This window comes from Artemia franciscana, chromosome 2 (assembly GCF_032884065.1).
Source record: "Artemia franciscana chromosome 2, ASM3288406v1, whole genome shotgun sequence".
NCBI classification, from domain to species: domain Eukaryota; kingdom Metazoa; phylum Arthropoda; class Branchiopoda; order Anostraca; family Artemiidae; genus Artemia; species Artemia franciscana.
The window spans coordinates 34,709,542-34,736,383 of NC_088864.1; the positions used below are offsets into that span (position 1 = coordinate 34,709,542).

Here is a 26,842-nt window from a genome sequence, read left to right on the forward strand (position 1 = left end):
CAAGAATCTGCCAAACGGTCTGAAATCTTGGATTCTTTCTTGGCTCAAGACGTTTTTGATAAGCCTTACAATACCATTTTATTTGATAATGCTTCCATTATTGCCCCCGCTGAAGGTTTCATGCAAGTCTTCAGGGAGACAGTTGAAACTAAAAAACATGCTTACCTTAGTCCCATTTTTAATGAGCGCGTGAATCCAGGTCCTCTACTTTATTTTATTCACAAACTGATATTTCCCTACAAATTTCTGATAAAACCATACCTGATAAGCGGTTCGTGCTCAAGTAACCTGTATATGAAATGACTTCCTAGATTGAATAGCCATTCAATGTTTTGTGCAACTTATAGTGTAGTAAATGCTTCTGGCCCACCTAACTAATTCATTGAATTCACATCATTTTCAGTCTATTTTACATCATTCTAACATCAAATATTGCACATTTTTAACATTTTCTATCCCTACATTAACAAAAAAGGTCCTTAGAAATCAAATTTGGTCTCATTTTTATACTTTTTCACATTATAAATACGGGCACTAGACCCATCTAGATTACCCCATTAATTTACCCCCTTTTCAGTTGAATTCCCATCATTTTAAATTAAAATTTTCGACACTTACAAATTCGCATACTGAGGTTTAAGATCGAAACATTTCTTATGAAATTAGTATTTTAATTTAAAAAAAATAGTTTAATCATATTCCATTCTTCGTATACTACTGATAAAATGTAATAGTTTAATGTAACTTAATATTTAGTGTATAGTTCGGCATCAACATCTAAATAATTTATATTATCTTTTTTTCTTTCAATAGCCTTTAAAATCATACCCCAAAATAATTTTTCAAATTTCTTTCTAAGTCGACTGCTTCACAATCAAAACCCTTAAGTTCAAATAAATCAAACATTTCACCTTTGTAATCAATAGTAATAATGGTTTTCTTTCCAAATAGTTGTAACACATTTCATTCCTGTAATCGTGTATTTTACATCCTCACAGTAAAAATCGTTGATAAACGTTAGAATGATCTTTATTAGCATTACTGAAATCAAAGCTTCTGTTTGTTCTGCCTTCTTCGTTAATCCAGCTTCTAATTGAGTTGCTATGGGTAAACTAGGATGCAAAACTGGTAACATCCATAGTAAATGTATTATATCTACCTAAAAATTTGGAGATCTAGATTTTACAGTCATATTAGAAAAATCCTTGCTTTTTGATATAATTTGATGTGTAACGCCTCTAAAAATACGGTGAATATTTTGAAGAAATCCAAAAAATCGCGATAATGGTAAAATTGTGCTAACCACGTGACTTTCTTTTGTTTTATTGAATCTTTTAAATAAACCACTGTTAGATACTAATGTTAGATAACTGTTTAAATAAACACTTTTTGTTTTAATGGTTCCACCACATGCTGCAACAGGTGTAAAAGTGATTTCAAACTCATTTTCTGCCTTAAAGGAATCAACAGATTTGGTTTCGTCTTTATACCAAAATATGTTAGTAGCTGCGCTTCGACTATAGCTATCTGAAAATTCTAATAAGTTTTTAACAATGGTGGTTATGCCTACATAATCAATACTTTCAAAACGTTTTCTATTGATAATATATTCAGCGTTTCTGAACAAATTATTTGTTTTTGTTATTTGTTTGTTAAACTTTATTTGTTAAAGTAGCTTCATCATATTTTTGCATAATGGTAACTATCACTTCGAAGAATCCAAGATTCCACATCTTTCAAAACGAAGCTATAGTTTAATTGTTGAGATAAATTCACATTGTTTTCTCTAATTTCTTTATATTCATATTTGGCTGTAGAATCGTCAGTTTTAGGCTTTTCAAATTTTTCCCAATAAGGAGTAACAACCTGATTCAATACTAATTATATGCAGAAAAAATATTAACTAGATTTTTCGATTGTCATCGAGGGTGTCAACAAGAACATCACCGGGGAGTTTAAGCCCCGTCCCTAAAATCATTGTATCCAATAAGCCTTTCCTCTGTTCATCAAGATGTTTCTTGAAATATCTCTTATTATTTGAAACTAAATCTTTTAAAGATTTCACATAATTTAACTCTCTTCGATTATAACCTATCAATCTCTTACATATTCAATCGCTCTATTTTTGAATAATTCCTTTGAGGCTTAATCACAGTTTTATAAATAGAACGAGCTTCATCTTTTATATTTTTTTATGGACGTCTTAAATAATTGAAAATTGGTAATATTTTTAAAGAAACTATCAATTTTGCTACCTTACTGCCTTGTACACAATAATTGTATCTTACTGATCAACATTTATTATAGATAAATTATATTAAATAGTTTCATCAAACATTTTGCAAATCCAAATCTTATTCTATATTCTCTCCATTCAGATCAATTAATCTACCTAATTTATCATTTATAGTCATTTTTAGCGCGTTAGTATATTCGTTTCGATTTACTGGAAGATATTGCCTTTCTATAGGAATCTTACAGAGGGGCCTATTTTTGGAGCAAAACTCCATCAGAGGATTTGTTCCCATTCACAATTTAACTATCAAATAATGAGCAGTGAATATGTATTTTATGAACATTTCTTGTGATATTAGGAACTTTAGTACCTTCATTATATTTATTACTTAGTTCATCTTCGTTTTCAAATCCTAAAATAAAACATAATTCACTATTAAACCGAAATTTATAATTCTCTTTCAAAATAATAACAAATTTAATTGTTGTATGATTGAATGATATACTGATTGGGCATTAAGGATAAATTGCAACGAGTTAAGAAATAATTTAAACCCTCTTCATCATTGAGTATAACAACGTTAACCCATTCATCCTTATTTTTCCCCTGTATTGAAACGCATTGTTTTTAAATTGATCACTAATATAATACCATGAATACCATAGTGTCCATTGAGTTAAAGCTATTTAATAATCAATGTTTCGATCTAACATGATTGGATTTCTTGTATATGACTGATTTCACTTCTGTTACCACTAAAAAAAAAAAAAAAAAAAAAAAAAAAAAAAAAAAAAAAAAAAAAAAAAAAAAAAAAAAAAAAAAAAAAAAAAAAAAAAAAAAAAAAAAAAAAATCAAAACCATTTATTAGAAAAGTAATTTTCTTAATAATATTCAAATTCTGAGATAGTCATTGTAAATAGTATTATAGTCATTTTTCTTAATAATTTTACTTATGAATAATGAATCGAGCAGGTCAATAGCTTTATTTCTCACTTCATCAGCTGTATTTCAAGCAGCTCGGCTACCTAGAAAACTATGTAATTTTTTAGTCATATCATTTGTATCTTTGTAAATACCATTTCCTTACTGAGGTTTTATAACATCAAAGTTATCTTTAATTGCTTTTAACCTTTCTTTTAATAGATCTCTAAGAATGGAAACTTTTCTAATTCACTAGATTTCACACCTTTCTTCTTTCCGTCCTATCTTTGATTAACTGTTTCTGATTCATCTATTGCCTCTCTTCAATATTGATAATTGTCTGAATAAAAGCTACGCATTTCAAAATAGAAATCCTTCTATTGTCATTACTAGATTTCCTTATTGATTTCTCTCAAAAGTTCTTCATCTATCCGGGAATCGACATTAGCAATGAAATTTGGTTCATTCGGAGGTAAAATAGCCTGACTTGAGTAAGCTTAATTAATTGCTTGAAAACTTGCTGCGTTGCCTAAAGGTTGATCCAGTTGTTGAAATCGTCTACTTAAATTAGCGTCAGTTTTATGTAATATATCGGTAATTATGTTTGTATTTTTTTTCTTTTGCTTCAACGATTAGAGCAACAATCTTTTCAGCATAGTCACGAAGTCCAGCATCTCTAAGGAACGTTGTTCAACTATATTCCTTTGCATTTCTCTACTTTTCACTATAATTGCTAATAATTTATTCAACTTTATATAATCCATTTACAAAAAGAAAGTTTTTATTGATTAACTTTCGAGAGTTCTTTTTCGTAAAAAACAGCAATAATGAGTGCACCTGTTATATCTGATAGTTTTTATGTTACAGGTGTTGTATGTTTCAATAGCTATTTAAAACACTTGATTTGTTTAATTTGGTAGGTAACCTATCCAGCGTGTTATCATCAATAAAAAGGATTTTAATAAAAATCGACAATTCACTCGGGATTTAACTGGTAAATTGATTGTGAAAAAGATGGTAATATTGGTGTTTCGAATTTATTTATAAATACGACAAAAAATAGAAATCCCAGATATCTCAGAGTATATGTTTAAAGAAGAAGAACACGATAATAAACCAAGTATATGATAGATTGGAGAAATTTCTCTTTCAGTCAATATTTCAGTAAATGCAAATGTTGCTCATTTGAACCACTTTTTGACTCTGTCGTTAGAGATTTAAAAAAAAGAATGAATGATAGAGATAGTTACAGAGTTCAATTTACAACGCGTGTAACATTTTATTCTCAGAAGTATAGTGAGGAACTTGAACCTGTTCATTATCATAGCTAACCCTGGATTTTTAATAAAAATAGTGCCATCGAACAAAGCCATCTAAATATTAATCACAGGAATATATATACATTAGTCATAGAGAATACACTCAGATCAGATTTACAATTTTAAAGAGTCGGTGGAATTGATTATTGAATGACAAGATTACTAAATTGTATTTGAGGTTCTTATAAAGGACTGCCTGAATTTGTAAAAAATAATAGAGCTTGCATTAATAAAAAATAATAATAGCAAATACATTCTTTGGTAAATATTTATCTTCAGCCAGCAAATAATATGCAATTTCATGCAGTATCAAAGTATAAACCATATGAAAATGAATTCGACTTTAAAGGGATTACTAATATTCCAAGGGATATTCAAGAGATGTATAAATTCGAAAACAAATATAATGTTAAAATTTCATTTTATTGAAATAAGTGAAAATAAAGTGGCTAGAGCTCATATTCCTAAAACTAAGATCAATGGGAAAACTGCGATTAATCACGTTTGCGAAAACACATTTGATTAGTTTACTGTATTTTGATAATCATTATGTTTTGATTAAAGAATTTAAAATTGTTGAATATAATCGAAAATTTTGCTTTCTACTTACTGTGAAAGACATTTCACAAAAGAGTAAATGTTTGAAGACATTTTTAAAAGGATAAATGTGAAGATTCTGACATCAGTTTACCAAAACAGGATCTAAAATTGAATCTAAAAATGTAGCTTAACAAGCGAAAGTACCCTACTGTATAGCAGATTTTGAATCGTATAACGAACGATTGAATCAAAAGACAGGTGAAAAGACAATTAAATTAGGAGTACAAAAGCCATTTGCTTATAGATTCCAAGTATGTCGTTCTTTTGATACAACAAGAAATAAATATTACGGATACTTTGGTGAAGATGGTAGCGAGCATTTTATAACTACCATAACAGAAGTGTAAACACATATAGCCAATAAGTATGAAAATAGACAGAGAGATCATGGTTATACACAAGAGCAAGTAAGAGAAAAATGGAAAAATAAAACCATTAAAAGCTGTCTTATCTGTGAAAACGAAATCTTAGGTAATAATTTCATTTAGATCACGACCATATGACTGGTAATATATGTGGATTTGCTCATGCAGATTATAATAAAAAATTTAGAATTCCTAAACATATCCCTATTGTAATGAATAATCTCTCAAAATATGACTTATCTATTTCTTAGGTATTTGGCACCTGATAACGGTAATTCGATTCAGTGCAGAGTTTTATATCATTTTTAAAACAATAACTGTTAATGAAACCCAATACGAAATGCGTTTCATAGATTTATTCCGCTTTATGGCTTCATCATTACATAGGCTTTTGAAAATTTAGCTAAATAAGAATGAAACGTAAAATGCAAGTGTTTAGAATATAATTTTAAGTATACTTCTGATGTGTTTCAAAATACTGAAGAATTCAAAGAAATAGTAAAGAAAGATATTTATCCCTATGAATAGATTGATAACTACGAAAAATATAAGATATAAAATTATCTTCAATAGACAAGTGTTATTCTAGATTCTGAAATCTCATTATTTTCTGTCGAAGATAAGTATACTTTTATTAAAAAAGGAATAAGTGAAGGCTTATCTCTGTTTATGAAAAGGTATGCTAAAGCAAATAATAATATCGGGTATAAAGTATATACCCGACAATTTAAAAGAAAACAACACCTCAGACTATTACCAACCATTAAAGGATTTCTTTCAATCAAAAATGAATAAGAACAATGTAGGAGCCATTTACGAAGTTGATTAAGAATATCCAAAAGTGTTCCACAATTTACATAAAAATTTACCACTAGCCCCTGAGCATTTTCAAAATAAATTAAGTACAACTTTAAATAATAAAACAAATTATTTTGTGCATTATAAGAATTTAGAATTCTGTTTAAAACACAACTTAGTATTGAAAAAAGTACATAGAATCCTAGCATTTTCTCACCCTATTTAAAAGAATATATCGGTCATAATACCAAATTATGACAAAAGGGAACGAACGACTTCGATAAAGATTTTTTTTTAATTCATGAGTAGTGCTTGTTTTGGGAAAACCAAGGAAAATGTTAGAAAAAGAGCAGTGATTGAAATAATCACTTGTGAGGAACAAAGACAAAAATAAAATAATTTAAAAACATAACTTCGGAAATAATCGGAAATAATCTGAATCAGAAATAATCTTTAGTGAGAATTTCTAGGTAGCCAGAATGGCCAAGTAAAAACTAAATCTAGATATAACTATCTAGTTATATGGTGTAAATCTAGTTATATAACACTAATTGTGTTATATGGATACGGATAGCTTTATTTTAGATATTCAAACTGAGGATTTTTCTTATTAAAACATTAAAACTATCTTCCAAGGATTCGCTGCTTCAGATTATACAAAAAAAGAGAACCATTATAACTTTGAGTGTGTCTCAGCTTGTGGCCTACGGTGTGGAGGTTGAGAGGTGTATCCTTGCTCTGGGTATAACTACCAATTACCATTGTACTCTCCCTTACTGTACTAATCCTTCTCATACTAATGGGTTAGGGACTCTTTATTATATACTGATTTCGAGTCTTATTCTTAGTGCATGTCATACTTTACCTCTTCGTCCGGGTAGCACTAACAGGAAAAGGGTCAGGCCAAATGTCATTTCTGGCTGGAATACTCACGTTCGCCCTCATTATGCAGCTGCGATAAATGTCTTACTTTTGTGGCTTTTCAATAGCAGACCTCTTGGAAGTAGGCTCGATTCCGCGAAGAGAATTGTTTACAGTAGGTTCTGTAGTGCCCTTCGGTGGTGCAAAAAGAATTTTTGGATCCCAAAGCAGCAAGGGCAAGGACCTTCTCCAAACCTTGAACTGAGCTTGTTAAGCAGATGATAATGGAAGAGTCTTTGGCGCGGTCGTTGTCTTGACTTTTCGGCAGCAAATCTTGTGGACTTGATGAGTGACGGCAAATCACATTAAGCGTGGCGGTCCATCCCTGATTTGTTTTTTGACACTTCTCTTCAATGGTTCTCATAACCACTGCTTTGTCCCAGATTCCCTTACTGAGGTTTGCTTGGTTCCTATTACAAAGTCAAATTCCGGTGATATGGCATCGTTAGGCAGTTACAGACTGATTGCTCTAGCGGCTGCCATCTCAACTCTTTGAAAAATGTCTATTGTCTTTTTTATCACCCCAGACTGATTCATCGCATTATCAGTTTGGGCTTAAGGTAGGATCTTTGACGGAGTTTTGTTATGGAGTGGTTATTTCAATGAGTCTCTCTGTTTTGATTGGTGTGCGGCAAGGTGGGGTCCTCTCGCCGTTGCTGTATAATCTTTATGTGGATGATCTTAACCTGTATTTGGCACAAATTGGGGTTTGGCTGTTTTATTGGTGGTGTTTGCTTCAATGACCTAAGGTGTGCTGATGACCTGGTTATTTTTGCTCTTACAGTGCCTGCACTTAACCATTTACTTTCAATATGTGATGAGTTTGCATCAGCCAATGATATCGTGTTCCCAGTGTATGGCATTCATTCCCCAGGAAAATTTTGGTGCTTTTTGAGCCGATCTCTGCCACTTTGGCTGACTTGGTCAAGCGTGATTTACACACAACAAGTTTGACAAGTTGAAATGTACCGTTGTTATTTGAATGATTTTTTTTTTTATTATTATTATTTTTTTTTATTTATTTTTTTTTTAGCTGATTGTTTTTTGTGTGTTATTGATTTATATGTTTTTGTTCTGTTTTTTCTTCCTTTTTTGTAAGTGGCCCTAGTTGGTCTTAAGTTTAATAGTAAATAAATAAATAAAAATCTATCAATTACTTTGATAAAGCAACAAACAATCATGTATTTTTGCTAATTGGTTTGAAAACCGATGATGGATCTCTTAAGTACAGAGAGATCTTGGATATTCGCTTAATAAAATTTTTGTATATTAAATGAACAAGTGTGGGAGCTTAGGCAGTAAATATAGGAAGTTTACAAGTAACAAAAGTATATAACTAGATGGTAATGGTAATCTTCATTTACAATTGAAACGATTAAATAGTCTAGGAGATCCAAAATCAGAGAACGATGCTATGAAACTACCAAATATTAAAATTATTTTAAACGGTTTTCAAAGGTGAAGTTGTTATCCAACAAATTCTTACAAATCTGTATTTAATTGAGGATATTAATAGATTAACTCAAATTTTATCAATTACCTGACAAAATATTGACTAGAGTTGATGACAAAGGACTATTAGTAAAAAATACCTTAAAAGTAACAAAGGAAGATATTAGTGAAGAAAATAGAAGAATTAGAACTGTAGCAAACCCAGAAAATGTTGTAGACGCAGTAAATTTTTCAACTTTATTGGTATACTTGAAGGGCTTTATGCAGTTGTCTGAATGTTCAGACAATTTAGAAAATGTTATAATAAATATACTTCAAAAAGATCTCGGTGAAGCATTTCAAAAGAGAAAGAAAGGAAAGTTGAAGTAAAAATGAAGCCCATGAAGTTTTTTGAAAAGAATATTATAAAAATCTTTACTTTGGAATTTCATGTATAAAAATATTTCTCTAATAAAAGGAGTATACGATTTTATTTATCAGAATTCAAAAAAAAATGTATATAAAACGTGTTTAGATGCAAAACAAAAATGTAAAGTGCGAGAAACGCATACTAAAGTGAATGAACAAGAACCTGTTAAAGTATTACTTCATGAAAGACAGTTCACCAAGCTAAAAAAAAATAAAGGATGTGATATTGATTTATCATATAAACAACTACTTCAAAATAATCCAAGATTACCATTCATATTTCTTTTCGATGAAATTGAAGTAAAGAAGAGCTGAGTTTTGAATACACAATTCTATTTATCTCCTCTTCAAAAAGTAAAAATAGACAGATGTTTTAAGAAAAAGTTGCCGAACTCGAATAGAAAACGTGATTGTTGGTAAAGAACCTGTTAAACTACTGCTCAAAAGAAAACAAATTGAGAAAGGAAACATAAAAAATAAAGATGTCTATATAATTATATCGTATCATCAACTAATTCAAAATGATAAATTACTTCCATTTTTAATATCATTAGCAGCTGCAATATGTAAAGCTGCTCTAACAAGTGGTGCAGCTGCATTAGGTGCATATGCTGGAAAGAAAATTGTTGAAAAAATCACTGATTCTTCAACTGTTAAAGGTGAAGGTTTAACACTACCGGGGATTTTACTGAAAGGTCAAGGTTTAAAAATCAGGTACACACAAAACTGTTGTATTTGGATAGGAAGTGGTTGTTGAAGCTCCCAGAAAACGTGGTAGACCCAAGAAAATACAAGTAGAAGTGATTAAAGTACCTAAACAGCGTGGAAGCCCCAGAAAAATAGCTGAAGGTGAGATTTCACAATTCAAAGAATCTTCGCTTCCAAAAAACGGGGAACGTCATCATGAATCCAAAATCGCATGACATCGTTAACAAATACTGATATATTGAATGAATTAGGTCATATTCCTTATAAATAGAATGTGGTATAATCAATTATGACTGTATGGAATCGCCTGGGACTCATTGGACTTCTTATTTCAATGATCCCAAGTGCTCATTTGTAGGAGTTTAGTATTCTTCTAGAATCCAACGTGGAAATGAAATGGTCAACAATTTAAAGACTTAAAATAAGCAAATTGCCTATCATTCTACTCAAGTCCGAAAGTTTAACGATGTGACTTGTGGTCATTTGTGTGTTGATTATATAAAAGAAGATTTAAGGCCACGAACACACAAAATTCTATCTAAAGGTTATTTTCAAATATAGATAATGCAGATAATTGAGTGTCTTAGGTAAAAACCTCGGAGAAATCAATGAATTTTAAAAAGTTTTGACATTTCTGGGGTCGAAAAATTGGTTTGGAAATTAATATTAAGAAGACGAAGTCGCTTTGGCTAGGAATAGATGAGGACGGAAAGTCGGTGCTAGGTATCGAGAAGATCGATCAAGTGAATAGCTCTATTTACCTACTACTATTACTAACAACTCACTACAGCACCAAGCCGCCTAAGGCCAACACAATTACTCAGTAAATCGTTAGTAATAGCAGTAGTAGTCAATGTTGGTGGATTATCCTGTTTAATTCAGATGACGCTCTGCAGAACGGTGTAGAATTACCCACAATGGAGCACAAAGAAGTACCAGTTTTTTAAATTTTTATATAGCATTATTTGAAGAAATTCTGCTTTTTTGCTGATATATTTCTTTTTCCGTAGGACCTTTTTTTTTCCAATTACCCATTATCAATTTATGTAAAATCAGTATATAGGGTTGTTTCAGGCAATTTGTTTTTTATTATAGGCAATTTTTCTGTCCTTTTTGTGTTTCTCTTGAATATTTGTCTATGTTCCAAGTGGTGTAAATATGAAACCTAAATTTTATATAGAAAATAAACATTTTTTTTTAAATAAAAAAAGCTTTATTCGAAACATGCTTATTGATAGCCATACCTTTTCCCTATATCTCTGGAATTTTATGAAAGTCACAGAAAAAAAAGCTAGCGCCATTTCAAAGCCGACTAATCATCAATTCTTTTTTTTGCTCGTTTTCATAAGAGGTGAAGCGCTGCTGAGCAAATGCTTGTGGTAACCAAATTAATATTAGTTGGATGGAGCCAAGTCTGGTGAGCAAGCCATCTGTGCAAGCATTTTCCAACTCAATACCTCAATCGCTTCCTTGTTCAGTTTTGCTTTGTGTGACGGCAATATTTTTGATTTTGTTGTTTTTGTGTTTTGCTAGTATTTATTGCTGCCTTTTGTTCAATTGACGTCGAACCCATTCTCTAGACTTTTGGATCCTTTTTTTTGCCTTTCAATCTTATGAAGAAGGCTTCTTGTGGTATATCTAGTTGATCCGTCTTTGTAAGTTTTGAAAGTCGTTCTCATTCTAAAGTGTTTGAAATTCACAGTCTTCGGGCTTTGCCAGTGGTCTTCCACGTCCTTTCTTTCTCCGATCAAAATTGCTACCTGTCTGCATGTCGTTGATTATAGAAACAAAAATTGACATTCAACGTATGGTAATAACTATACTAGTAAATGAAAGTTATTTTGTTGTGAGTCGCATTTTTTTCAACCGTTAAAGAGATAATATGGCCCCAGTTATGTAGTTTAAAGGCAAGTCCATTCCCAGCTATGTCGAGCGATTGTAAAATAACGTGCCCTTTGAAGTTTCATCATTCTGTATTTGTTTTCTGTTTAAATCTTTTGTGCTTATAGTTATAAAGTACCGCCCCTCCTGAGAATATTCACGAAGAAAAAAAAAAGCTTCTGGGTAAGAATTGACAGAAATTGTACTTTGAAGCTCAATTTTTTTTTTCAAACCGAGTATAGTTATTTTGGAGCAAATTCAATGAATAAGTTGACCTTACTCACAATTGGTTTATAGTGTCTTCTCTTGGAATGTCCTTATTCTGAGATTAGCTATCTTTTGTTTTTATTGTTTTTGTTGTCATTGTGACACTTTCTGTTAGATGCCATTGCTGATAGTTTTCCATTTATTCTTCATCTGGGTCGCACAGCTCATATTTTTTTTGTCTTTATTGAATTTGTGAGTAAATCCAGCGCTTGTTTCTCATTTTCAGAGCGCAAAAGGGATAATAAAGAAGGAAATTGAAAAGGTGCCTATTATTGGTTGGAGTTGGAAGTTTGGCGAATCTATATTTCTGCATCGAAACTGGGAAAAGGACCAAGAAAATTTAAGAACCAGTGCTAATATAGTTTCTTTGTCTCCAGATCCAGTTTGGGTAAGTATATCTCTATTCTTTCTACTGTCTATTATCCTCTAGCTTCCTTAGTTGATGATGTTTCTCTTTTTTTCTGCAATAATATCATGGAAAAGTGCTATTTCTTGCATTTATAAACTTAGGTTTCTATTGTAAAGATTTTTATACCTTTGAAAGATCTGTTTCTCATTGAGTTTTGCCATTGTGAGACAAACAAATGAAAAAAAGAAACAATAAACAAGTCAGGCTTTCCACTATTACAACAAGTCGATTTTAAAGCCGGGCTGTTCATTTCTTCGTTAAATAAATACATCTCTGGCTTATCAAGGTGGTATTTTTTAGGAGTTATCGAACCCAATAATGATTCCAAGAAAAAATTCATGATATGTAATGTATTGCTTTCAGTCATATGCTGAAAGGAGATGGATAGAATTCGAGGATTACTCCGCTGTTTGGTTTGGGAGCTGAACTATTTTGAAAAAAAGAAAGATGGTTTAGTCTCCACACATTTATTTTAAAGTTATCTGTTACTTGAACGATAAAATTCTTGTTTTTCTATAGCCCAGCATGCTAATGTGACATTGGTATTAGCATTAGGACATTAACCTTTGGCACAAAGGACTTGTTCGTATGAAAATACGATAAATTCGTCTTTGACTTTAAAAATATTCTACTTATGGCTTTTTGTAGCTCATATTCAAAAATGAAACTATTGGAACAACTACGTGTAGAACTATGGAAGATTGTGAAAATTGGAAGAATGTAGCTTTTTTTTTCTTCTAAGTTGTTCACAATCAGAATGGTTCAAAGATAAATCATCTGTCATTATTATGGGTATGATTAACTTAAAAGTGCTCGGAAGATTTATTGGCTACAACCATGGACACAGTTGTAACTAAGAGTTTAGATCTGGGGACTGCCCCCCTTGGTTGTCACCAAATTATCTATAGTTTCCAATTTCCGTTAGCCAAAAAAAAAGGCTGTATATTCGACTACTGTTTTAACATTAATGCAACTTGATGGCGAACGTGAGAAAATAAGCATATGTTAAGCATATAAATACTCGGGTATATATTTATGCGGTCATACAAGTTAACATTCGATCTAGGAGTAAAAATACTTCTCAAAAAACGAAAAAAAAAATCAACAAGTGATAAAAGTGACTAACCATGGAAAATCACTTTTTTAAATTTGATGTTAGTTTATGGTTTAACCAAAACTTAAGAATTCTATCAATTTCTCTGCAAGGGAATATCATGCTTACCATCATTTGACCAGCGTCACATACATTAAATAGAAAAGAAAAGAAGACAGATGGATGATTTAATGCTAGTTTTCTTCTGTGTTGTGAGACATAAACTGTGTGTTGTATTGCGGTTATTGCTCCGTCAATCAGTTTTATTAGAGTGTTTAAAACAAAATTGACTGAATAAACGAAAGACTGAACTAAAACGAAAGATTTTTTTTTGTGGTAGTCTTTTTTCCATCTCTAGATTTATTCTACTCGTTGTAATGACTCGCTGTAATGACCTTTTTGTAATATATTTTGATTTTACTTTATCGATCTAGTCATCTATAGGTTTTTGGTGCCATTGTTGTATAGGGATGGTTTTATTTACTTCTTTCGAGGTAGAGAAGACGGACCATGATTTGGGCAAAAATGTTTCAGTGCTCCCAGCTTACTTACTGTAAAAAATCAAGGTTGTTGCTGTAGCCGTAACCTAGCTGAGAGTGAACCACAGTCCATAGTAACCGAAAAAAAATTGAGGAAAATATCTAGTGCCATATATTTTCGAGTTGCCACTACTTGGATTTTGAAAAGAGCTTGAAATTTTTCATATATACCATAAATACAAGAAAATTCAATCGTAATTGCGATAGAATGCAATTTCAATATAAAATTGAAAGAGCATTGTCGAAAACCGTTTACTGAAGGTTAAAAGCCCCTGACCTTGAAAGCCAAGGAAAAACCCATTTTCGCATGGCTAGCAGTTACTGCCAGAAATGCATTCACAAAAGCATCGATGTCCCTGTGAGCCTGGGAGCCACAAACATGTAGTCCAACACACGGTGTTTCATGATTTTCTTTGGACGTGGAATTATCATGATCATGTAACAGTTATAGATAAAATTGAAAAAAGATCACTAAGTTCAATAATCATTGATTATTTTCTATGTTATTCTGTGCTTTGCAATTCATTTACCTTTTAATTCTTCTTTTAACTTACACATAAATTAAAATTGATCTTCTCTAGATAATGAATTTGAAACGATAAATTGAACGTTTGGTCTTTTTATTTCATTTGAGTAACAAATTAAATTTATGGTTGAAAATATCATCTTTTTTCTAAAGTAACTAAAGATACCCCGACTTTATTGAGAATGCTCTAGAAAATTTTGGAATTTTAAGTTGACTCTTTGGAGTGGCTTCAACAAGGGTTATTCATGTTTTTAAATTTTGTTAAAAAACATTTAGGAGATCTGAATTCTTTGTATTTTTCTCCATGCTTTTTTCTTCTATATGGCAGTGCATTCGTTATAATGCATACAAGAAAAAAATTCTTTGGGCTTTTCTTAGCTGGAACGTAGTAAAGAGCAAACCACTTTTTGAAGCTGTCCCTCTTTATTTTTACCTTCTGAATATTACTGAGAAGCTGACTGGTTTACACGAAAAGCTTTCGGAAACAGCGTATCGGTGTTTGTCGTCTCACCATGATTTAATTCGTTCGTTTTATTAATTTTATTTATTTAATGTTATTCTTGTTGAATTGATTTTGGTGATTTATTAGTTTTTTTCTGTAATCTTATTGTTGATTTTTGTTTGGGTTTACTCCATTATTTATCTTTTGATGTAAGTGGGTCAGAAATAAATATTATAATTATTAGTAAGACTAGCACCGGAAAAAAAAAGCAGAAAAAAATTGGGTACATCTCAGTAATACTCAGGCTAAAATATATTTTTGGGGGGATCAAAAGGGGGGCCTAAAAACTTTCGGCTGATGGTTTTAACACATATAATCTCTTTTGAGGATCAGAAACCTACTGCTTTGATCGTATAACGGAGAAATACTCGCTTCAGATCCCGTTCTACAGTGTCATGCAATGGTTTTTTGATTAATAATTGACCCTGAGCTTCTGACACTTACCTATTTGCAAAAAAGTAAGACTAAAAGGTTTTTTTTTTTTTAAGCAGTCCAGATTTTTTTTTTTTTTAAGAAGAAAATACATTCTTAGATCAAACTGGCTATAAATAGATGTTCGACAAAAAATAAGCAATATACAAATAATGAAGAAACCAAAATGGGGATGATTTTCAGCTAGTGGAAAGACAAAGAAAAAACAAAGTAGATATTTCGGCAAAGATCTCCGCCAAGCTGTCCTCAGTACTGGAGATGAAAAGTTAATACTTGTATGTATACCTTCGGCTGCTTATATATATTTTAAATACATTTTTTCCTTCCCCTATTCTGAGCACTGAGGACGGTTTTGCTGAGGTCTTTGCTGAAATATCTGCTTTGTCTTTTCATTGTTTCTTTTCCACTGGCTGAGATTCGACTTTGTTTTGGTTTAAAATTTTTTTTCTTCCCTTTTGTCGAACTCTGTTTTTAAAAGGCTTATGTATTAAAAAAAAACATGCTTAGAGAGAAAAAAGAGGACATTTATACATACAACAGGCCTATAAAGACTTTACCGCTTTGTTTCTTGGTTTATTAAAACTATAGAAGGGTAAACCTTATTTAATGTACCAAGAACATTGCCCCCTTGCTCCATCTTAGGGGTTTTTATTACTGAAAACCTGGATTTTCCACAGTTTTAATTTTAGTGGTTATACAATTATAAATATCTTTCTCGTAGCGCAAATTTGCTTTTTTATTCTCACACTAAATCGTGAAGAAGAACAAGCAGAAACTTTTCCTGTTTACACAAAAAGCTAAAACAAATGATTGTACAGCCTAAATACAGTCAAGTATTTCATCAATCAGTTCGACGATTCAAGTGTTTGCTATTGACTAAATGTAAACTCAAAATCAAACAAGGAAAGAGATGTTCTTTGAATGATAAAAAAGGTTATGATATGTCAATAGTCAACTAAAGGGATAAATACCACAAAATAGGATAGCTTAATTGGTCTTGTTAGAAAATATTCTTCAGTAGGTAAGTCAATTAACTAATAATTTAAAGTGTTTATTCTTGAAGAATTTTAATAATAAACATACTTTTGCATAGCTTAGATTTTCAGCTGTTCAATGATGTCTGCATTTCTTTTCAATTCCTATTTGGAAAGCAGATATTAATTTATTATATTGTATAGTTTAATAATTCAGTGTTTTACCCAGTTTATTGCCAATTGCATTGTATGTCTTTGCCCACAGCAATCAGGGAAGTTTTTGTTCATTTTCTGCTAATTTTTCACATACGTTTTTTATTTTTAAACTTGACGCCCGCTAGGTGTTAAAACTGCATTCCTGGCTCAGACATCTTTTGCTTTAAAAAATGAGTTCCTGGGTTTTTCTAATTTCATAAAGCGTAATTCGTTGTGTATGTTTTCACTTAACCTTTCTAAAGAATCAAATAATTTTAGTGTCCTTTGTAAACTAAAGCTCCTTTTCATGGCCTTCATTTTTAGCTCCTGCTTTTTCCTGAAGGGACGCGTTTTAGTGAAGAAAAGCATGAGAAATCATTACTTTACGCGAGGAAGAACAATTTGCCAGAATTACAAAATCTGCTGCTACCAAGAGTTAAGGGCTTTGTTGCTGTTGCACGACTATTAAAAGGGAAATTTCCTGCCGTTTATGACTCTGTTATGGGCTTTGACTTGTAAGTAACTGTTAACGTTTGTATGTTTATACTGTCGTTCTAAATTTGAAACGTTCATCTATTTTTTTTTTTGGATTTTGATCTCTTTTTTCGTAAGAAGCTTTTTTGAAAATACCAAAAAACTTTAGTTTGAAGAGCGAGGTATTGAGGAGGAGGCAACCCCCCTTGTATGCGTAACCATTTATGTTAGTTTAAGTTTTGATGTTACTTTTTTTTGTTTCGTACCGACAAGATAGAGGGGCTAATTGAACAATTCAAGAGTTTCCTTGCATTTCCGCCCGATTGCCTCTCTAATCCAAACCAGCGAAATTAGATAGTTTCGTTGTCATGAATAGTGCTCGAAGTTAAAAAGTGATTTTACGGCTTACATGGACTCTGATGCCTCCGCCCAAGCTTTAGTCGACCCACTGGAGGACAAAAGGGCTAGGATCAATGTAATTCGCGTTAAACTGGGATGCTGTTACACGATTTATCTTCCCCAAGCAGACACAAAAAGCAATATCCTTGCTCCCAGTCCATGGTTACCGATGCTCATCGTTTTTGGAGTTCAGGTACCGTCAAGGTAGCTCAGTGAATATTTCCCTTGTTTGTTCTCAACAGTTTGCATTCCTGACTTCTTGCTACATTTCCCCAGTATGGTATTGGCTTGCCAATACAGACATGCTTTATGTTCGTTTAGGCCCATGTTAGTGCCTAAAGCTTTTCCTTGGCCTTCCATTGTATCTATGAAGTATGTTTATTTTGGATAAATACCCATGGATTAGACAAATGGTCAATTTGAAAGCACCAAATCGTCTCCTTTGACATGCTGTTTACATTCCTCCTTGGGATTTGAATAATAATAAAATTGTGGCTGACTTTATGATGTTACATGAGAAGTTACAAGAAGTTATATTAGCTCAATTATTATCTGAATGCTCTGCCTTTTCTTATGTCGCTGTGAGCGAGTTTCTAATAAATAAATAAATTTTTTAATATTTTACATTTCGTGTGGTAGAATTTGTCGGGATGGAATAGTCTCAGCTAAATGGACCCAATTAATTTGGATTAATTAGCTAAATCGAATGATATACAAGTATATAATCAGATCTTTGGTTGAGAAATCATTGTTTGTTTGAGAAAACTCACTACTAACTTTAAGTGAATTTCTGCATCTGGTGTACTATAGATAAATGAAATATTGAAGGGAATGAAACTGCCTAACCATTTAAAGCATATTGTCTTCAAGGAATCTACACTTTGTTGCTCCTATAACAGCTTTAATCTTAAGTCAAACATTCTACCCCATGTTTCTGTCTGTCTCTTACGAATATGTGAATTAAGCAAACGAGTGAAAAGGGTTGTATAGTTGCATAACTTTATTGACACATTTTGGACTTGGGTAAGGTTGGGGATGAAGTTGGATTTGACTAAACAACACGTAAAATCCAGTAAAATAAGCTCCTGCATAATGTAATGCAACTTCCTGACATTTTGGTCTGACGATAAATTTAGTTTCTTTTGAAAAGTAATAATCAGTTTTTGACTAATGAATGTCAATTAAGGGCTTTTGAGTAACATTCACGCCATATTGTTGTGAATATTGTTAAGCTGAGTTAAATATCGAAAGGCTATTGGTTTGACGTTATCTCGACATTGGCTACTAACTATCAAGATTTTTAATTACGTTTTTTCTATTGTATTCTAAGGCATAATTAACTAAAGTCTTGGTCTCAATATAGATTATTTAATGTTGCTAATAACAATGTCACAATTGTTGTCTTCCTCTGTCACATGATGTACTCCAAGTCGCTAAAACCTCCCAATCCTTTGAAGAAGTTTAAATTTTCCAAAGCCTAAAGCTAAAGGTTAAGCAAGCTCTTCTTGCAAAGCCATCTGTAAACTCCTGAAGTCCTTCTGCAATGGCGTTGGCAACCGTGTGATTAATACAAGAAAGCTGTTGAGATACATTGAAGAATAGTGGAGATTGTATTAGATACTTTCGAAATGTTTTTAGGGGATGGGTAGGTCTTGTTTTTAATTTGTTGATGACCTGCCACGGGCGGGTGAGCCGGTCATGTGCTCCCGCAGCAAATACAAGCAGTAATTTGGTTAGTGGAGATGGGGTTCAATCTTGTGTATCTTGTGGTGTTGAATCTTTGTATTAAACCTCCTGGGCATAATTCTTAGAAGCATAAAATTTTAGTTTTAAGCTTTTTACCCATTATAATCAAACCACTTTTTTTAAAGGAAAAATGGTGCAGCTCCCACCTTGAAGAATATGCTAATGGGTAGACGTGTGGTTGCAGAAATATTCCTGAAAAGGATTCCCTTAGAAAACCTTCCAGATTCTGAAGAGGATTTGACCAATTGGCTGTACCAATGCTTCAAAGAAAAGGTATGCTAGAATCGTTTTCTAAATAGCTCGGGAAGGAGAGGGGGCAGAACACCTCTGAGGATTTTCATAAAGTTCAAGGATTGGCCTACACCTTCGATAGTTTTCATGTGGCAACCTGACATAGAGATTTAAACAGTTTAGAATTGAGAGGGAGCTTGTCACTGGGCTTCAGCCAGATTGTCCAACGGTGTGACGTGTAAGTAGCTGTAGCAGCACATCACACTGTTTTAATAGCCTTTCAAAAGATTTTTGTAGCTCATCAATGAATGTTATTAGTTTTTAACTAACGATCGGAATGTTTGCTGTTTTTAAACTTCAGTTTTTTTTTCAGACGTTAATATGTCCCTTTTATTTAGATTATTGAATTGCTTTGTCATTGTTTCCTTTTTTAACATTATGTACATTTTCAGCAAGCAGGATAAAACAAAAGGTGAAATTGCTAATAAATGAGTTTGTACAACTATGGACATTGAAACTCATTATAGTGCTCTTTTAATTCATATTAAATAAAAAAAAACAAGTTTTTTTAACTGAAAGTAAGGAGCGACATTAAAACTTAAAACGAACAGAAATTACTTCGTATATGAAAGAGGCTGCTTCCTCATCAACGCCCCGCTCTTTACGCTAAAGTTTGACTCTGTCTCTCAATTCTTCTTTTTAAAACAGTAAAAACTTTAGCGTAAAGAGCGGGGCGTTGATGAGGAAGCAGCCTCTTTCATATACGAAGTAATTTCTGTTCGTTTTAAGTTTTAATGTCGCTCCTTACTTTCAGTTAAAAAAACTTGTTTTTTTTATTTAATTTCTGAATGTTTTTGAATCAATGCATGTTTTGATTTTGGCTCTCCGCAGAGGAATAATTAAAACGAAATTTGCATTTTTTTTTTTTTTGGCTAAATGGCTTTCTCATAATTTTGATCGAATGATTTTGAGAAAAAAAGAGCGGGGGAGGAAGCCTAGTTGCCCTCCGATTTTTTGGTTAATTAAAAAGGCAACTAGAACTTTTAATTTTTTACGAATATTTTTATTAGTAAAAGATTTACGTAACTTATAAATTAGCTTACGTAAAGAACTTTTGTATTCTCATATTTTTATTACATATATGAGGGGGTTCACCCCCTTGTCAGATCCTCGCTCTTTACACTAAAGCTTAAATTTTGTCCCAATTCATTAAGAATGACCCCAGAATCACAAAAGCCGTAGAATAAATAGTTGAAATTACTAAAAATACTTTAACGTAAAGAGCGAGGTATTAGGAGGAAGTGAGCCCCTCAAATGGGTAATAATTTCTGTTTGTTTTAAGTTTTAATGCTGTTCCTTACTTCCAGCTGAAAGAACTTTTTCATATTTATTTTTTCATTGTGTTTTTAAATAATGCTAGTAAATCCTGCGCTCCCTTCATGGAGATTTTCTTCCCCCATGACAAATTATCGATGGAAAGTTCCCCCAGCATATCCCCCTCTTCTCAACCCCTCCCCCAACCAAAAAAATCCTCCTGAAAACGCCTGTACACTTCCCAATAACCATTACTATATGTAAGCATTGGTCAAAGTTTGTAACTTGTTGCCCCTCCCATGGGGACTGTGGGGGAGTAAGTCGTCCCCAAAGACATAGTTATAAGGTTTTTCGACTACGCTGAATAAAATGGCTATCTCAGAATTTTGATCCGTTGACTTTGGTAAAATAATTAGCGTGGGAGGGGGCCTAGGTGCCCTCCAATTTTTTTGGTTACTTAAAAAGGGCACTAGAACTTTTCATTTCCGTTAGAATGAGCCCTCTTGCAACATTCTAGGACAACTGGGTCGATACGATCACCCCTGAAAAAAAAAAAAAAAAAAAAAAAAAAAAAAAACAAATAAACACGCATCCGTGATCTGCCTTCTGGCAAAAAATACAAAATTCCACATTTTTGTAGATAGGAGCTTGAAACTTCTACAGTAGGGTTATCTGATACGCTGAATCTGATGGTGTGATTTTCGTTAAGATTCTATGACTTCTAGGGGGCGTTTCCCCCTATTTTCTAAAATAACGCAAATTTTCTCAGGCTCGTAACTTTTGATGGGTAAAACTAAACTTGATGAAACTTATATATCTAAAATCAGCATTAAAATGCGATTCTTTTGATGTAGATATTGGTATCAAAATTCCATTTTTTAGAGTTTTGGTTACTATTGAGCCGGGTCGCTCCTTACTACAGTTCGTTACCACGAACTGTTTGATTTGGGGACAGATACAAACTAAGTGTCTTTTGTGTTAGCTGTGTTTTTGGAAGGATTCTCCATATTTGTTAAAAAGTGTGTTCCTAACATTACATTAAATTCCCTATTGAGTTTGACATACATCTTATGAATGAAAAGAAGGAACACTATCTTTTTTGCTACTTACGCAGTTTATAAGAAAATACCCTTTGCGCTGTAAAACCAGGGGACAGTTCATAGTTAAGCATTTTAAAATACCAGAATTCGTTCTGAAATGTTAAATGTACATTAAGGAGAAGATCCTCATGTCGATTCGGCTGTTACCATTATTTTTGAAACTCTGGAAAATGTCATTCCCTTAGGTGTTACTTTGAAATTTGAAATAGTTTTGGGATGCAACATTTCTTCTTTTCTTCCTTCAATGGTTATCAGTGAGCCTCACAAAAAAGATGAAACTCGACCTATGGAAAAGACAACCTGAGTTTAAAAAATTTAATAGATAGCTGCAATCATTAAAAAAAATACATCTCAAAAGTCATTGGAAGAAAATACCACATTGTGTAAATGTTTAGCCGGCAATTGAAAGATTCTCATTTGGCGCGTAAACTTTTAAAGCAATGATCAAGATCTGTATTGTACAGGCTATATTGTTATACTAATATAATTTTTTTCTTATAATTTTAGTTTTCCCTGAAGACAAATTTTGGCCAACATTTAAAATCTTTGAAACTTTAGGTTTATTTTTCAGCTCCTCCATCTCGGCAAAATTAGTCTATTTTAGATTTTTTATTGCATTTTGAGGATTAAAAACGCTTCAAGAGACCAGAAAATCTTAATTTTAAAAAATTTCAACAGAGATTAATTCTACTGAAGATGTCAGCAAAGATTCTATGCACCAAATTTATGATGGACAGAAGAAATTTAAAGATTATTAATTGGCAAACTGAAGTAATAAGAAATGTTGAACGAGAACGAGAAATATTTGTTGTTTGAATTAGTTTCTTACTTTCAATGGCTTTGAATTTACTCGTTCATTCACTGAACCAGGTTTTAGCATAAATAAATAAATATCAGATAAATAAATAAAAAGATTTTTTAACGCATAAATAAGATTGGTATATTTGTTGATGAATTCGAAGTTTATAATCAAAGAAGATGAAAGGAAAAAAATACAATGAAAAAGAAGAAATGTTGAATTCAAATAGTATCTGTACTACCATGAAGGCAGCTTGGACTTTGGCGGAAATTAGACCACCTTTAAATTTTTGTGCTTCTAGTTTTGTAGAATCGTTATAGCACTGTTTTATTCCAACCATAAATTTCTTGGTAGCAGGTAGAATGAAATATCTATAAAAAAAGGAAGAAACATTTAAAAAGTACTTTAGACGCTTGAAATTTTATAATCCTGTTAAAATAATTTTGACTGAAATTGTTTTTAAAGGAGAAAAATTGCTCTTTTGTCTATGATTTTAATATTTTTATTTCCTGAAGTTCAAACTTCCTGCTTAAAGTCTGTTTACTCAACAATGGTTTCTTGGAGGATCTCTTTTTTAGAGAACTTTCCAATGCGAATTTTATCTGAATTTTAAATCTGAAATTAATAAGAGCTCTGTATCAAGAACCAATAGAAAAACAATATAGAATTATTTGACCAATTAAACTTTTAGAAAATCTGGAATATGATTTTTGATGAAAATATGTAATTTTAAAGTCCTTCCAAGAAAACTAAACTTGCAGAATTAGACTTCTGCTTATTTTCTTTGATTGGTACCTAAAGAAACAAAAAGTGCGCGGCCATTGTCTCTTTATAGATGGAATTCCTTTTTGAGACTTTAAACTCGATTCATAGCAAGTTCGAAAGAACGCTTTATATTACATTAAAATAACTTAAAATGAAAAGAGGATACATTAAATACACAGAGCTCGGATTTAATATTTAAAAAAACTTATGTTCTGTCCATGCTACTCATTGGCTCTGGATGTCTTAAATGGTTTTCGCTTGTGTGAAAATTATTGCCCCTTAACTGTTTTCATGTCCTGATGTTCCAAATAAAAGGAAAATTTGTGAATTATCATACTTTGATTTTTTCAGAATGTTATTTTTTTTCGGAATGGGTAGTAGTAAAATGTTTAATTTTTCTGAAGATTTAAGATATACAGCTTTAATAAACTTCATAGATGCCGATTTGAAACAATTAGCGTTAGAAAATATCTTTGGCAAAATAGCCAAAAAAAAATTGGGCAAAATTTTTTTGGGGAAAATTGCAAGAATGAAAAATTTTAAAAACTTGAATCCCCTTAAGGTAAACTCTATCCCAGACCTACGTTTGTCTTTTGTACTTTCCCTCTTTTTTCATTTCCAGCCAGAAAGAACGACAAAATATCTGTATTTTATGACTTTTCTAAACCAACTTTTTTTCCTTAAAGTTTATTAGATCAAGTCGATGACCTACCAATTGATTTTTTAGGATGAAAGACTTGGTCGATATAAGGAAACAGGTAGTTTCTGCTTTGAGGGTGAGACCAGTCCTCCTAAACAATCTCGTGATCGTCGCCTTGCACCCCTGATCAACATAGCTGTTTGGAATGCCTTAATACTGCCACCAATATTTCGAGCTTTTCTGACAATGCTTTTCAGTGGAATTGCAAGTGTCGTGTTCAGCGCAGTATTGGTTCTTATTGGTAAGTGTTTTAAAGAGTCAAATACGATTGCTTAAGCCATTCGTTTTCCAAGTTGGTCATCTTCACTAAACACAACGAAAACAATTGAAATTGAGAAAGTACTTTTGGTTGTGATTATAATTGGAATTTTTTTGGTGTTTCTAAGATTAGTTATGTCTGTTTATATGCATTTTGTTTAATTATGAGGAATTGGCTGAAGATCATTTTAGTTCAGTTCATTTTGGCTTATACAGCTTAAAATTGGCATTGCGAAGAAAGACTTGGTTGAAATTCAGCTCGCCCAAACCATATTGGAAGGGTCACTTTTTTTGCACACTAAACAGAAAAAGGATTTTGCAGCTGTTGAAAGTACTTAGGTGCTTATACAAAGAAAAACAAGAGCTAAGAGCTCATATGGCACTTGTGACAAGACAAGAAGAGCTTAGAGCCAAGAGATCATATGGTATGAGCTCTAACAAAATTCTATGAATCAATAGATTGATTTAAAAGGAAAATAAGAGGCTTAATGCCGGTGAGGATTAAAAATAAGAGCTCTGAGTCACGATGTCCTTCTAAATATCGAAATTCATAAAGATCCGATCACCCACTCGTAAGTTACAAATACCTAATTTTTTCTAATTTTTCCTCTCCCTTTAGCCCCCCTGATGGTCGAATCTGGGAAAACGACTTTATCAAGTCAATTTTTGCAGCTCCTTGACACGCCTACCAATTTTCATCGTTCTAGCACGTCCAGAAACACCAAACTCGTCAAATCACTGAACCTCTGTCCCCAAATCCCCCAAAGAGAGCGAATTCAGTAAGATTCCGTCAATCACGTATCAAGGACATTTGCTCATTCTATCCATCAAGCTTCAACCCGATTCCTCCACTCCAATTATTTTCCAATATTTCCCCCTCCAACTCCCCCCAATGTCAAAAGATCTGGTCAGCATTTGAAATAAGAGCTCTGAGACATGAATTCCCTCTAAATATCGAATTTCATTAAGATCCGATCACCTATTCGTAAGATAAAAGTACCTCAGTTTTTCCGTTTTCCAAGAATTCCGGTTTTCCCCTCCAACTCCCCCCAATGTCACAGGATCTGGTCGGAATTTAAAATTAGAGCTAATTTTAAAATCTAGAGCAAGAAAAGCCAAAGCCAAAAAACAAGTTATCTGGAAATTTCACGGCCTTATGGTGATTTTCTCGTTTTTATGGCACTTGATATTAACCAAGTGACATGTAGCAATCGCAAATACTGTCGGTCCTGGTTTTGCTAGTTTAGGCACTTCCAGGTAAGCCAGGACGATAAAATTTGGCAGGTGTATCAGGCACCATACCAGATTAAATTAGAAATAGTTTTTTTTCCTGATCTGATCATCTGGGGGGGGGGGGGGAGTGGGGGCCCCGTTAATTCGGAAAAAAATAGAAAAATTGAAGTATTTCTAACTTACGAACGGTTACGAATCACACCTCAATGAAATTTGATATTTAGAAGGATATCGTGTCTCAGAGCTCTTAGTTTAAATCCCGAACAGATCTGGTGACATTGGGGGGGGGAGTTGGGAGAGGGAAACCTAAAACATGGAAAACACTTAGAGTGGAGGGATCGGGATGAAACTTGGTGGAAAAAATAAGCACAATTCCTAGATACATGATTGACATAACCGGAATGGATCCGCTTTTATTGGGGTAGTTGGGGGGGGGGGGGGTTAATTCTGAAAAATTAGAAAAAAGTGAGGTATTTTTAACTTGCAAACGGGTGATCGGATCTCAATGAAATTTTATATTTAGAAGGGTATCGTGTCTCAGAGCTCTTATACTAAATCCCGACTGGATCTGGTGACATTGGGGGGGAGTTGGGAGGGGAAACTAAAACTTGGAAAACACTTAGAATGGAGGGATCGGGATGAAACTTGGTGGGAAAAATAAGCACAAGTCCGAGATACATGATTGACATGACTTAAATGGATCCGCTCTTTTTGGGGTAGTTGTGGGGGGGGGGGGTTAATTCTGAAAAATTAGAAAAATGAGGTTTTTTTAACTTACGAACGGGTGATCGGATCTCAATGAAATTTGATATTTAGAAGGATATCGTGTCTCAAAGCTCTTATTATAAGTCTCGAACGGATTTGGTGACATTGGGGGGAGTTTGGGGTGGGGGAACCTAAAATCACGGAAAGTGCTTAGATTGGAGGGATCGGGATGAAACTTGGTGAGAAAAATAAGCAGAAGTCTTAGATACGTGATTCATAAAATTGGAACGGATCCGCTCTATTGGGGGGGGGGGAGTTAATTCTGAAAAATTAGAAAAAATGATGTATGTTTAACTTACGAAGGAGTGATCGGATCTTCCTGAAACTTCATATTTAGAAGGACCTCGTGACTCAGATATCTTATTTTAAATCTCAAACGGATCCAGCGTGTTACTCTCTTTTGTGGAGTTGGGAGGGGGGGAGTTTTGAAAATTGAGGTATTTGTAACTTACGAAAGGGTGATTAGATCTTAATGAAATTTGGTATAATATAAGCTCTAATTTGGTATTTTA

At 32.8% G+C, this 26,842-nt stretch overlaps 1 protein-coding gene across 4 annotated transcripts in view; it reads left to right on the top strand.

Moving 5' to 3' along the window:
- Positions 1–26,842, top strand: part of LOC136040628 (1-acyl-sn-glycerol-3-phosphate acyltransferase delta-like) — a 50,002-nt gene that overhangs the window by 18,066 nt on the left and 5,094 nt on the right. For all 4 annotated transcript variants that reach the window (XM_065724931.1, XM_065724922.1, XM_065724916.1 and 1 more), the window contains exons 4-7: positions 12,103–12,264; positions 16,871–17,061; positions 19,291–19,438; positions 24,102–24,315. In XM_065724931.1, the coding sequence (XP_065581003.1) occupies positions 12,103–12,264; positions 16,871–17,061; positions 19,291–19,438; positions 24,102–24,315 (715 nt within the window). The remainder of the gene's footprint in view (positions 1–12,102; positions 12,265–16,870; positions 17,062–19,290; positions 19,439–24,101; positions 24,316–26,842) is intronic.